This window comes from Schistocerca serialis, chromosome 7 (assembly GCF_023864345.2).
Source record: "Schistocerca serialis cubense isolate TAMUIC-IGC-003099 chromosome 7, iqSchSeri2.2, whole genome shotgun sequence".
Classification (NCBI taxonomy): domain Eukaryota; kingdom Metazoa; phylum Arthropoda; class Insecta; order Orthoptera; family Acrididae; genus Schistocerca; species Schistocerca serialis.
Window position 1 is genome coordinate 144,798,268 of NC_064644.1, and position 15,510 is coordinate 144,813,777.

The window sequence follows — 15,510 nt, forward strand, 5'->3', positions numbered from 1 at the left end:
AACCGTGATGTCAGTATAGTCTCCCTGGTGCCTTTACCTTACCCAAAGTCAAACCAATCGTCACAATCCTCAGTTCTGCTTTCCATTCTTCTGTGTATTATTCACATCAGCATCTTAGATGCATTAACTTTTAAGCTGATTGTTGCGATAGTTCTCGGAGTTGTCGGCTCCTGCTGTCCTCAGAATTGTGTGGATGATGTTTCTCCGAAAGTCTGATCGTACATCGCCAGTCTCATACATTATACATACCAACGTGAATAGTCGCTTTGTTGACACTTCCCTTTAATGATTTTTGGAATTCAAACAGAATGTTATCCATGCATTCTGCCTCATTTGATCTTAAATCATCAGAAGCAGTTTTAAATTGTGACTCTAATACTGGATCCCCTACCTCTTCCCTTTCGACTCCTGTTCCTTCCCATATATATATGATATCCAGTATTACAAATTCACTCTTTCTGATGGACACACGTCCAGATAGTCCGCTCTAAATATTCTGCCATCTCTCTCCCCACATCCACCACTGCTGGCAGCTCACCTCCAACTACGCAACGCTACGCGCTGTTCACATCCAACTGCCCAACACTACAATAGCAAATATTCCAACAATGCAAACCAGCCACAGACTTCACACAGCACAGCCAGTGATTTTCATATAGAGCGCTACGTGACGTTACCAAGATAAAAACCTAAACAGCCTACTTACACACTCTTTTGTAAGAAACAATAATGAAGCAGTGATATTCTACATCAGACAAGCGCCGTCGTGCAGCCAGTTGCAGCCATGACACACTGTGGGCCAGCTGACGGGGTCCCTGGCCGAGTGTCACGTACCGCCGCACCGCGTCGCATCGCATGTGACGGCCCGCGATTGCGCCGCGGCTCCGGCTCGGCTGCCAGCTGCCGTCTGCCAGTTGCGACTGAACACATGCCGCTGCATAAGGTCGGTCACGTCACGCGGCACACGGCACGCCGCCACGTAACACCCTCCGAGCGACGTGCTCTGGCCGCACGCCCATGCCAGACCGGATGGCTGTATATAAAGGCCCTCTGCCAGCAACGGGCACAGTGTCTACTTCGCAGACAACCAACGCACAACATGATCAAGTCGGTGAGTAGAGCCGGCCTCAGACATCCTGCCACTGGGCGTCACCAGCGAGCTGAAAGAGTCCGAGTTTTCACGCTGAGGTTTTCGGTTTGAGTCCTCGACGATCTGTATCCAGTAGTGTCAAAAGAAGGGAGGCACTTAAAGGTGACCGGGATACGTTTAGTTCCTTGTGAAGGAGTGATAACCGAGAGCGACCAACCTCTCCCTCTGGTTTGTATCCAGTAGCGTCAAAAGGTGGGAGGCACTTAAAGGTGACCGGGATACGTTTAGTTCCTTGTGAAGGAGTGATAACCGAGAGCGACCAACCTCTCCCTCTGGTTTGTTGGCGCCGTGACGAAAGCTCTGGCCTCATAATCAGAAGAAGCTGTGTCACTGGACGTCACCAGCTAGTGGCAGCAAGTTGAAACGCTCAGAGGTTTCACACTGAATGTTCGGTTTGAGTCATCGATGATCCATACCAAGTTGTAGCAACAGGTGGGAAGCAATTGCTGGTAACGGAGGACCTTCAGTCTGTTGCGAAGAAGTGAGAACCAACTCCGACAGTAACCACATTCTTCGACTGTTACGATTGTTCTGTGGCTAAAACACTGGGCTCGTAATCGAAAGGACATGTTTAGACTATCATTTTGCCATTCTCCTCTTCTTATTTCGTTTCACACGACTTTGGAGTTGGTAATTTTGGGGTTGTTCCTTAAATCGCCAACCGAATATCGGGACGATTCCTCCAATAAAGATACAGATAATATTTTTATCCCAGCTATTGCTCCATTCTCAATGACATTTAGGTATAACGTGTAAAGTCTCGAATTTCATTTTTGATTTTTCTCCACACCAGTACTAAGGAATTATTTAGTGAGGTTTTTCAGGGAGTGCCACTCCATTACCAATCAGTCAGGCTGAAAATACATTGCCTCCATATAAAACCTGGTATACTTCTTGCACTGTTCTTGCTACATGCACTTATACGATTAAAAGTTTCCGCACACTCTTAAGTAATGCAGAACTAACTACTAGATACCACTAGAGCTGGACACGCCAGTATGAAAGCAGCAGGACGTATCGTGTTGGCAGCAGAGTAGAATGGTTCGGTCAGAAGAGCTCAGTATCTTCGAACACTGCCTGAGTAACAGGTCCAACAGGGACGTTTCAGCCCTTCTAAGTCTGTCCATTGGAAACGCGATGGAAGAACCACTACTAAACGAAGGCCAAGCAGACCTCATATACAGACGGACAGTGTATGTCGAGCATTTTGGAGCGTAGTTTTAAAATGTCACATGAAATCAGCGTAGGAAATAACGCGAGAGTTCCGAAGTGTTACCAGCAGTGCAGCTAGTACAATGACAGTGTGTAGGGAATTAAAAGGAATGGAGTCCACTCATCGAACGTCTCTTCATAGGCCGAAAATTTGTAGTCAGTATTGAGTTGTAAAGAGCGACGCCACTGGATAGAAGATGACTGGAAAAGAATTATTCGGACTGATGATCCATGCTGTGCCGTGTGGCAATCTAATAGAAGGGTTTCCGTTTGGCGACTGCCTGGAGAAAGTTACCTGTCTATATGTGCAGCTCCTACTGTACGGATGGGGCGCGGTCATGGCAGGGGGAGGGGTGGTATTTATCATAGTTAGGATATGATTCTTAAGAAAGCGCTAAATGTGGAAGGATATGAACACAGTGTACAATATAATGTACAGCGTACAGTACAGGTACAGTTTGGGGACGACCATAGTATTATTCACACATAGCAACCTGTTATAGAGCAGCGTCTTTGTATGGAGTAACATGCCTGAAAAAGACTAGCCTGCTCCGAATTCCTATTTGAACCCAATGTAACATCTTTGATTTAATTTAAAGTATCAAATTCGTTCTAGAGCCTAATGGCCTAGGTCACTACCTTCTCTGGGTTCGGCTGTTGAGAAAACTTGGGCTGCCATTTCTTCACAGACATCCAGACAACATATTCAAAGTGTCGCGATAAGAATCTATGGTGTCATAAAGGCTATGGCTGGACACAAAGACACACTGTATGAATGTCCACTAATAGGTACCCGGATACGTTTGATAATACAGTGTAACTTCCTTAGTTGCAGAAAATATCTGAGCGTAATTCTATGTACGAAAAAGATTCAAAAAATTGTTCAAATGGCTCTGAGCAGTATGGGAGGTCATCAGTCCCCTAGAACTTAGAACTACTTAAACCCAACGAACCTAAGGATATTACACACATCCATGCCCGAGGCAAGATTCGAACCTGCGACCGTAGCGGTCGCGCGGTATCAGACTGAAGCGTCTAGAACTGCTCGTCCACTGCGTACGAAACAGAGTTTCCACTTCAAATAACATTTCTACAAAGCATTGTTGTGAATTAACAGAATAAATGTGTCTAATGAGGCAAGAGACAGTTATTTTCCAGAGTCTTTACGCAACTATTGCATGATAACACTGTCACATTAGAACTACTACTGTCTTTTGTATCACAGAATATTATTGTGTTCGCGCTGCACTTGAAAAGAAACTTTGTTCTAACGGCCTTAAGAAACTCTTGGCAGACATAACTGCCTTTGACGAGTAAGATTTTTCATATAATAGTAGCACATGTGACTTGAAGCAATACTATGCAGAGCATTTGATCTGTGAGGTACATTGCTGAATGTAGAAAATCATCTTTTTTCACGAGTACGTCTTATACTGATTCCTTTAGAGGTTGCAACTGCCAACTGTGGGAGACCTGGAATCCGTTCGTAGCTATCGTAGCGTACTAACGAAGTGTTAAAATCTCAATAAATATTTCAATCTCTATTCGGTACGGGGTGAGACGTTTAAACCTAGAGATAAGCTAAGGATTCACATCAGTACATTACCCGCTACATTTTTTCCCATAAAGTGGCGAAAAATACGAAAAGCTTGTCGTATTGTACCTCCAGCGAACTTTAATCCATCTGTATTTTCGGCGTTCTCGGACGGACTAGAGAGGATGAAACCAGTCCACGGAAAACAGAAACCCTTCGTCGAATCGAGCACTGTTAAAAAAATTTTCAAATGTGTGTGAAATCTTATGAGACTTAACTGCTAAGGTCATCAGTCCCTAAGCTTGCACACTATTTAACCTAAATTATCCTAAGGACAAACACACACACCGATGCCCGAGGGAGGACTCGAACCTCTGCCGGGACCAGCCGCACAGTCCATGACTGCAGCGCTTTAAACCGCTCGGCTAATCCCGCGTGGAAATCGAGCACTGACAAACAATGTAAACAGTCATAAAGTTCTATACTAGTTGGCACAAAACTACGAAGTTTCTAGGACACTGTGAAATGTTTCATATTTGGAGTGCACAGTATCTTTCTTTCCTGCGAACTACAATTTCGACAACGATTGTAGCACATGGAACCTAAAAATCCAATGAAAGATAGAGCCAAGGCATGCAACTGATGGAATACATTTCCACAAAGAAACAATGGCATTTCACATTTAAAACAGATGTGCAGTATGAGTCCTCAGTCCGTTTTATATCCCCTAAGGTTTTGGTCTTAAAATCTACAACAAGAGACACCACAGCCATCAAATATCGTACTCAAATTCTTCTTCAGTAGTTTAATAAATGTCCTGTTTCAATAGATCTTTCAAGGACCTCATAATTTAAGATCCATAGAGTGGAACTATTTGATCTTAATTGCTCTTGTTTCGCCATTCAGCATTTCCAATATCCTTGTACAAAATTTTCCCAATTGGAAGTTCGACGGCAATAGCGTCCCATGCAAATATGACCTCAGACAACACGACGTAAGTCGAACAATCACAGGTGAATTGGCCATTATATCGGCGTCCATAGCTGGTGAAGGAGGGAATGGAAGTTATCAGTGAAAGCTGATGTTTTGTTCCAATTAGGTGCTGCAAGTAAACCAGGATGTTATTCCTGGGGCTGGAATATGCCACACATGAATGAACAGCGTCCTTTTCTCACTATCGTTCATTCTGACACCCTTTTCAAATTCATTCGGGCATTCGACATAATCTGATGTTCATTTTTTCAGTAATTTGTACACCTGTCGTAGAAATAGAACATCGCAGGAGGTGAGTGCTTTAAAGTATGTCAACCACCATGACCATCGAATATTGAAAGTGAATGAGACTCAAGCGATTGAAATGCTCTCAGCAATCGTAAATATTTCCTCATACTTCTGCTCCATTATTGTTACAATAAAATTCATTTGTGTGTTCCGAATTCTGCTGTTCACTAAAGGACCTCCTCAATAATTCTTCAACAAGCATCTCCACAAACAAAATCGTATTTATCATTTTTGAATGTATTTTCCGCGAATTTCGATCATCAATTGTTTTCATGTGTTTACTCATTTATTCTCATCTTACATCATCATTTACGGAGTTCCTCCACTGATTTTCCATTTTCTCTGTTTTTATGTTTCTCTTCTAGACATCGATGACTACAAACATATAGTATCAGAATCATTGTGTCTGGTGTAAATTACTTGATCAGGTGAACATTTCTCTGCTGGAGGCTGGTGCTTAGCAGTGCACGTAACAGCTAGCGCTCTTCGTTGCAGGTGATCGTCGTCCTGGCCGTGGTAGCCGCCTGCCTGGCCGCCCCCGGCCCCAAGCCGGCCCCCGGCCTGCTGGCCAGCTACGTGGCCGCCGCCCCCGTCGCCTACACTGCCCACGCAGTCGCCGCCCCCGTCGCCTACACGGCAGCCGCAGCCCCCGTGGCCTACGCCGCCCCCTACTCTGCTGCCTACGTCGCCCCGTATCATGCAGCCTACAGCGCAGCCATCTTGGGATGAAAAGCTTGCCCTATTGGACTCCTGTCACTGTGGCGTACGTCGTGGAATACGCCGCCCATAATGCTCTCTCCGTGAGGGTTTCCAACCTGGGCTAAATCCGACCCGTCTCCTGCCAAGTTGAAAATAAACTTAATTGGAACTCTGTGTTCAGGTGTTTTACTTAAAACATTAGACAACTACCACTCTTGTCCCGTAACTTTCCTTAACCAGATACACTGCGCGAAACTCTGACTGAAGCATGTAGTGCTATGTGTGGCCAGGAAAGGAAAACAGTGTAACGTCCCCGTAGAAAACTTAATGAATTACTGTGCTGATAAACATCTTACATTATTTGATTTTCAAACAGCTGAGCAGGACTGAACGTACTGAGACATTTCGCTATTTACCTGTTCTGATCAACATTAGACTGACAGCCAATATTTTTAGCGCAACGCAATCTGACTTTCAATAATCTCTACAAGAGAATGGCCCTGACTAACATTAACCTATACGTTTCACAAATCACTTACCTCACAAAAATCTTCGTTACTCGAACTACTGCAATACAGCGAGCGCCAATACTGCCAGATAAATAAAAGATTCTAACTACTGAAGGCACTATCAAAAATCATTATATATATATATATATATATATATATATATATATATCAGTTCATGACATCCAGTCTTACAAATTTACTGTCTCTGTCCAGATCATCCGCTCTCAAAACTCCGCCGTCTCACTTCCCACATCCACCACTACTGGCGGCTCACCTCCAACTGCGCAACGCTGCGCGCTGTTATCAGCCAACTGCCCAACACTACAATAGCAAACTCCAACAATGCCACCCAGCCACAGACTGCACACAGCACAGCCAGTGATTTTCATACAGAGCATATGTGGCGTTACCAATACAAAAACCTAAACAGCCTACTTACAACAGGAGATACACTGGCCAATCGTATCTACATCTACATATATACTCTGGAAGCCACCGTACGGGGCGTGGCAGAGGGTACACTGTACCACAACCAGTCATTTTCTTTCCTGTTCTACTCCCAAATAGGGCGAGGAAAAACCGACTATTTGTATGCCTTCTTAGGAGCCCCAATTTCTCGTATCGTATCTTCATGCTCCTTACGGGAAACATATGCTGGTGGCAGGACAATCGTTCTGCCGTCAGCTTCAAATGCCGATTGTCAAAGATCTTTCAATAGTGTTCCTCGGAAAGAACGTCACCTTCCCTCCAGGCATTGCTATCTAAGGTCCCGAAGCATCTCCATAACACTTGCGTGTTGTTCTATCCTACAGCTAACAAATCTAGCTCCCGCTTCTGAACTGTTTCATGTCTTCATTTAATCCGACCTTATGCAGATGTATAACACTCCAGGAATATTCAAGAGCAGGCCACATTACTGTCCCATAGGCATTCTCCTTTACAGGGGAACCAAATTTCCCCAGAGTACTCCAAATAAACCGACGCCAACAATTAGCGCTGCCTACCGCAGCAATCACATGTACTTCCCATTTCTTATCGCTATGCAACGTTACGCCCTGATATTTAAACGACTTAACTGTGTCAAGCAAGACACGTCTAATGCTGTATCCGAACATTACGGGACTGTTTGTCCTACTCATTCTACATTTACAGCTAGCTGCCATTCATCATACCAACTCGATATTTATTTTGTCTACGTTACCTTGTGTCCTTCTATATGTACCCAACACCAACACCATACGCCACAGCATCATCGAGAAACAATCGCAATTGCTGCCAACTCTGTCCGCCATATCATTTATGTGTAAGTGAAATAATAGCGGTCCTGTCACACTTCCCTGCGGCCCTCCTGACGATACACTGGTCTCTTATGAACACTCGCCGTCGGGAAAAACGTACTAGGTTATATTATTCAGGAAGTTTTAGAGCCAGCTACGTGTCTTTGAATCCATTCCACATGCTCGTATCTTTGTTAACTGTCGGCAGTGGGACACCGGAAATCTCGGACCATGGAGCCTGCTTGTTGCGTATCAACCATAGTTATCAGCATACGATGTAAGAAAAGGAGAAGCGATACCTTCTTAAAACATACTGAATCGTAGCCATAAGCTCCTCGAATGGTTCAAATGGCTCTAAGCACTATGGGACTTAACATCTGAAGTCATCAGTTCCCTGGACTTACAACTACTTAAACCTAACCAATATAAGGACAGCACACACGTCCATGCCCGAGGTAGGATTCGAACATGCGACCGTAGCGGAAGTGCGGTACCAGAGTGAAGCGCCTAGATCCGCTCGGCCACAACGGCCGGCATAAGCTAATCGGCCTCAAGGAAATTTATAATAACCATATTCACAACATGTTCAAGAATTCTGCAGCAAACAGATGTTTAGGATATTAGTCAGTAACTTTGCAGGGCCTTCCTTTTATCCTCGTTACGCAGAGGAGTCACCTGCACTTTATTCCATTCACTTGGGACTTAGCGCTGGACGGAAGCATACTGAGAACAAAGGACAACTGCAGTTAAGTAAATACTCTATGACACACTGGGAAACCGCAACCAGAAGATGACATCTTCAATAGTAACGGCTTGGCTCCTCCTTCAAATACTTTATTTAGCGACCGGTGTCGAATCTTAGTAGCCACATCATCAGGTTACTTATGTTAAATCATGTCATTGAACTTGCGACATTGATGGGACCAACGTGACATGTTTAATGATGTGACTTCTCAGCTACGACACCGGTTGTTAAGTAAATCATTTTCAAGAGTACCCAATCGACTATTTTCAAAATATTATAAGACTTGATCAGGTCTTAATATCCACAATTGTATTGGAAGAAGCAAAGGAAACGAGATGGCAGAGATCGAAGTCAGGGTGAAAGCACTGAGATTCTTCAGGCATCAACTTGAAGTGCGTTGCTAATTGGATAGGCACCGCCTCTTGCTATTGCTATCATGCAGTCTACTATACAGTTTCTTTAATCTCAGAGTCTCTGTAGTTGGACGAGTAGGCAATAATTCTCCTATGTTCACTCATAAGTTTGTGTTAATTTAATGGAGTGTCCTCGGGCGAAGCTGAACTTTCAAAACATCTGTTTCTATGGTGACGCTAATGGTGATCATAATGATCGGCAGTTTTTTTAGATTTCTTCAGGTAACCGTTGCCATCACTAACAATAATTTCTTCCTGAGAGTACCATTAATTTGTAAGATTCCTTGAGTATGGATGTAGTTATGTGGGGTGACCTATAGGAAATACCGTCGATCGCTAGGCTGAAAATCAGTGCCACCTAAAATACAGCAGTTTTGGAAAATCAGCCGAGGCCAAGCACAGCCTGTTAAATAAACACAAGTATATGTGTGAACATACGACGACTGAGGCCGAAGCACCGAGCTGTAGTCACTCTTTGGTTAGGGGTGCAGTTGTTAGATATAACGTTTTCTAACAGACAGAGTAGTATGTCGTCACGAGTGGGAAGACGTCAACAGAAAAAAACGTAACATCAGATGTGCCCCAGGGAAACTCCTGCTTTTTACGATCTACATAAACGATCTGGTTGATGGTATTGACAGCAGAATGAGACTGCTTGCCGATGATGCTGTAGTCTACAGGAAAGTAGTACCACACGAAAGTTGTGAACAAATAAATGAGGATTTGCAGAAAATAAATGCGTGGTGTAACGACTCTCGACATTAGTAAGTGTAACCTACTGCGTATAACAAAACGAAAATCCCCATTAATGTACGAGTACAAAATAAATGCCCAGTCTTTGGAAGCGGAAACCGACTCTGTCACGAGAAACTTCGGAAATACACGCCCGCACGGCTTCACGAGTTTATGTACAACGAGATTTAAGGGACACAGTCCGCCGTCATATTCTCTACTGCGGCCGAAAGGCGTAAATGTTCAAGGAATATTGCGCAGAGGTAAAATATGCGTGTAACGAATTCATTAAACGTAAGAACGCATTTCGGAATTTAGTGATACTGCAGGTTCGTAAAACGTATTCGAATTTTTGTGAAGCATTCATCTATGTCAGAGTTAATATAAAGCACTCCGAGATATTTATGTTAAAGCTCATGGAGCGTTCGTATGTACTACCGGAACGTTGACTTCGGTTTCGCAGTGATGGATACCTATGAGAAGCGAATGTGCAACTACCTTCATGCTCATAAATTAACAATAATGCTGATACACGTTGAAAAAACGCTCTCTTGGGCGGATTACGGGTTTAAATCACCTCGGGGTATGACCATGCGGTGCATTTGACCTGCGGTCGTTGCTCGGTGGCGCTTGCAGCAGTCCACATACGCAGAGGTGTGTTGGTGCATATCAGAGTAAGGGGGAAGCGGGTAAGCGTGCAGAAGTTTTCAGACGTGCTAATGGTGATTGTGTGTTGAAAATGGCTCAAAGAACACATATTTATGACGTTGTGAAGGATAGAATACTAGGGCGACTGGAGGCTGGTCAAACACAGCAGGTCGTAGCACGGGCCCTCTGTGTGCCACAAAGTGTGATCTCAAGATTACGACAACGATTCCAGCAGACAGGAAACGTGTCTAGGCGCTACAGTACGAGACATCCACATTGTGCAACACCACAAGAAGACCGATATCACAACATCAGTACCCGCTGACGGCCACGGAGTAATGCAGGTAGCCTTGCTCGGGACCTTACCGCAGCCACTGGAACAGTTGTGTCTACAGACACAGAGTCTACACACGACAAACATGGTTTATTCACCCGGAGACCTGCAAGGTTCATTCCACTGACTCGTGTTCACAGGAGAGCCCGTAAAGCCTGGTGTCAAGAACACAGCACATGGTTATTGGAACAGCGGTCCCAGGTTACGTTCAATAACGAGTCTAGGCATAGTCTGAACAGTCATTCCAGCCGGGTTTTCATCTGGCGTGAATCAGGAACCAGATACCAACCCCTTAATTTCCTTGAAAGGGACCTGTACGGAGGTCGTGGTTTGATGGTATGGGGTGGTATATGATTGGTGCGCGTACACATCTGCATGTCTTTCACAGAGGAACTGCAACAGGTCAGGTGTATCTGGACGTCATTTTGCAGTAGTATGTCCGCCTTTTCAGGGGTGCAGTGGGTCCCACCTTCTTCCTGATGGAAGATAACGCACGGCCTCACCGAGCTGCCATCGTGGAGGAGTACCTCGAAACAGAAGATATCAGGCGAATGCTGTGGCCTGCCTGTTCTCCACACCTAAACCCCATCGGGCACGTCTGGGATGCTCTCTGTCGGGGTATCGCTGCACGTCTTCAAACCCCTATAACACTTCAGGAGCTCTGACTGGCACTGGTGCAAGAATGGGAGGCTATATCCAAGCAGCTGCTCGACCATCTGATCCAGATTATGCCAACACGTTGTGCGGCCTGTGTACGTGTGCATGGTGATCATATCCCATATTGATGTCGGGGTACATGCGCAGTACACAGTGGCGTTTTGTAGCACATGTGTTTCGTGACGATTTTCTCCACTTATCACCAATACCGTGGACATACAGACCTGTGACGTGTGTGTTCCCTACGTGCCTATGCTATTATCGCCAGTTTTGTGTAGTGTCACGTTGTATGCCACCACGTTCTGCAGTTATCCTTAATTTATGAGCATGTGTGTAAGTGCAGAAACGTAATGGTGCGGCAGTCAACCCAAATACCAGAACCAGCCAGAAGACCACTTCTGCCCCAGAATGGCGTGTATGGAAAATGTGGTTGTGGGTCTTCCAACCGCGCTGCGACCATCGAATCGCGAATTCTCACACAATAAAAACATTCTTTATAAGCACGGCTTGCATAAAGAGCTAAGTGGTTGGTAAATATCTCCCATTTGTCATTCACGGTTCTTTCGCGAGATATACAAAGAAGGAAGCAATATATTGGTTGTTTCAGATGAACCTGATATTTACCATATTTCTCTCTTGTAATCTCATCCAGATGTAAAAAAACCAGCTGAAAAATTATACGTACGCACACACAAGACTAAACAGCAGAAAACAGTTCATACAATAATGAATGTTTATATAACGCGTTTTTGTATTGGACAAAAAGAATAACTCAATTTCTTATAGTCCCATAGATTACTAACACCGTAGAGACAGTTCTGAAAATTTTTCATTCTGTGTTTCCTGTACCATAATAATTTATAAAATTTTTGCAAGATTCATAACGAAAAACGTGGGGCACATCAAATACGTGACTAATGCCTGAATAGTTCACGTCCTAACTGCATTGTCCGGTCACATTAATGTGGCGACGTGTCAGAAGACTTTTGAAGCGCAGACCGCGGTGAGACGTAGAAGAAGAGAGTTCTGGAAGGTACCCACAAGGACGTCGAGCGATGCCGACTCCAGCGTCGAGGCAAGTTATGCTACGTTTCTAGATTTAGGATCCATGGCGCGTGCAACCCTATCGAAGAGATCAAACAGATTCTCGTTTGGGTTTAAATCTGGGGAGTCTGGTCGCCAGAGGAGAGCAACAAATTCATACTGGTGTTCTTCGAAACACGCACGTACACTGCGATCTGTAAGATACGTTGCATTGTTTCCCTGGTTGATGCCATTCTGCCGAGGGAAAAATTCCATGTACGGGTGGATATGGACCCAAGGATAGATGCGTGCTTGCGTTGAACAACTGTGCCTTCCAGAACAGCGAGATCATCCGCGGAATCCAACGAAACCATTCCCCAGACCATTACACTATCTCCTCTGGCCTGGACCCTTCCGACGATTGTTGCAGGGTGTTTGCTTTCAGACGTTTCACCTCGTTCACGCCAATGGCCATCAGTCCTATGCAGCCTAAAATGTGAGTTATCTGAAAGGCCACATTTCGCCTCTCAGTGAAGGATCAGTTGCGTAAATGGCATGCGAAGTCTAGCCTTCTTCACCGATGAACTGCATGTATCAGACGCCCGGTGAGGAGAAAAGTTCGATAACGGTCATTGAGGGGACACTGCTGGTAGCCCCTCTGTTCATCGGGGCTCACAGTTTCTCAACAGCTGCACTCCTGTTAACCAGAATAACTCTCCGCATCAGTGATATCAGTGATATATGGCCTGTGGCGCACCGCAGTTGCCTCGGCGCCAATTGTGGACAGCACTATTTTGACAGGCAGGGTATAATGTAATCATATAATGTAATCAAGGCACCACGTTACTATTTGCAGATTATCTGCTGGAAATTCTTCCAATCTTGGCTGAAAATCTAAGGATCATGCCATTTTGGACGTCAGATAAACAGCCCGCTTCCGCATTAGTGCAACGACTGCACTGTTTTCCGCGTCCCCCGACACTGTTTCTACACCCTCCACTGCTAGTGCTGACACCTGCCGTCTGTAAACCGTAAAGCATATTGACGTCCAACATAGGCTGCGGTCACATAAACCTGGATCCTGTATTATCTATTGCTAGCGGCTGAAGTTTTCGGCGTAGATCTTACAAGTGTTGAGATACGTATTAAAAATTAGCAACCACAAATTTTCGAACTGTCTGAACGGGATGACAATTTGCGTGGAGCTTGAAGAAATTATTTTATACCTTCTAGTTCGATATAAAAATATGTTATATAAAGTATCTAGTTCATGTAGTAATTATTGTGCTGAGCTCAACGCCTTGTACCACGAGTTCGTCAGATAGCACCAATCTATAGATGTTAAAGAAGACTGAGGCAACGTATTACTCCCTACCACACACAGTTCTGAAAAAACTAATACGGGAAAATCAGAGGAAATTAGAGCTCATATGGAGCTTCACTGTCTATCGGCTGACTCACGCACCACTCGTGAGTTGGGCAGGAAAATAAGGACATAATATTGCTACCAGAAGGACCATCCACGTCACACTGCTTAAGGTGGTTTGCAGAGTGACGTTGTAGATGTAAAAGTTGAAAACAATATATTTCTAAAAGGTGCAGAGGAAAACAGAAGAATATGGGAATGTGGAGATATCAAACAACATCTGTTTACACCTCGTAGAAAACGACGATTCTCAGTGTGACTTTCCGAGACAGTTACCGAATTAAGAAGATACGTAAATTTAACGTCCCGTCTAAGAATTACTAAGAGATGGTGTATAAGCTCAGATACGAGAAAGAAGACAAAAGAAACCGGCCACGTCCATTTCAAAGAAACTGTTCCATATTTCGCCGTCATCGATTTAGGAAAACAATTATCAATTTGTTCTTTAGGAGGGGAGAGAGGTGACAAAAGTGTACAAGCGAACGTTTTGTTTAAAGAATGTAGAATACGGAAACTCTGCAACAGCAGCTGTTGCCTCCACCACACTTCTGTACGGCACTTCTGGACTCGCAGGATGCCAGATCGACTGCCCCTGGTAGAAGAACTTATCTCCTCCTGTATTTGACCGGCAAAAGGAGGAGACGTGGTGGCTTGCAGTGCTGATCACCCGATATTACACCAATATCCTGGGTTAAGCCCAAATCTTTTCAACGATGTAACCCACGTGATATTGTTCATAGTGGGGTTGTGTTGTTTGGGGGAGAGACCAGACAGACAGGTCATTGGTCTCATCAGATTAGGGAAAGACGGGGGAGGAAGTCGGCCGTTTCCTTCAAAGGAACCATCCAGGCATTTGCCTGGAGCGATTTAGGGAAACCACGGAAAACCAAATCATGATGGCCGGACGCGGGATTGAACCGTCGTCCTTCCGAATGCTAGTCCAGTGTGCTAACCACTGCGCCACCCCAATCAGTGTGTTTATAGTGATTAGTTTGTCGGTTAGGGACGTTGAGCAGCTGTAATGCAATTCAAGATGAGCGTCCTATGTGAAGGCTACACGCCTGTTGCGTTCATCCATAACAAAACGAACACAGCACAGCACTGCACTGTCATTCACCAGAGTCGTACATACGTCACATATATATACCACACACATTTTACGTCGGAGGAAGGTGAAAGCAAACTACGTCCTTATGACTTAACACAGGTCAAAGTGAAGTTCGCGAAGGTCTTCTTTAAATTTTGGATACAGTTGCCAATCGAACGACGTCAAGTCAGGATTGTTGGAGGATGATCGATGACAGTGAATCCGAGCTGTGCAGTTGTTGCAGCTGTCGCAGCGCTCGTGTGGCCAAGTATTGTCAGGTTGAAGAAAAGAATTCTGCACGCGTGGTTGAACTCTTCGATTCCAAAACTCTTTCTCATACACTGACAGAGAAAAATCGCAACACCAAAATATAATTATTGTATAGTAATGAAGTTTTGGGAATCCATTTGTCTGTGTATCATATTTAAGGGATTAACATTGTAAGATCACAGGTTAATGTAAGCACGCATTGTGTTGTACAGGTTCTTGGATGTCAGTTTGTGCGATGGAACTCCGTGCCTATTGCACTTGTTCTGTCGATACAGAGACGGTTAATAGTGTTTGTGGATGACGCTGGAGCTGTCGTCAGGTGATGTCCCATACGTGCTCGACTGCAGACAAAATTGATGATTCAGCAAGCCGAGGTAACAGGTGGACACTCTGTAGAGTGTGTTGGATTACAACAGCGCTATATGGGTGTGCTTTACCTGTTGGAAAACACGCACTGGAATGCCTTTCATGAATAGCAATACAGCAGGTCGAATCACCAGATTACCATACAGA

The 15,510-nt window shown here is 44.6% G+C and overlaps 1 protein-coding gene across 1 annotated transcript; it reads left to right on the forward strand.

The window, feature by feature from the left end:
• Positions 1 to 1,078: 1,078 nt before the first annotated feature.
• On the forward strand, positions 1,079 to 6,006 carry LOC126412866 (vitelline membrane protein Vm26Ab-like). Its single transcript, XM_050082737.1, has 2 exons — positions 1,079 to 1,111; positions 5,673 to 6,006. The coding sequence occupies exons 1-2, from the start codon at positions 1,100 to 1,102 to the stop codon at positions 5,904 to 5,906; spliced, it is 246 nt and encodes an 81-aa protein (XP_049938694.1). The 5' UTR covers positions 1,079 to 1,099; the 3' UTR covers positions 5,907 to 6,006.
• Positions 6,007 to 15,510: the final 9,504 nt, after the last annotated feature.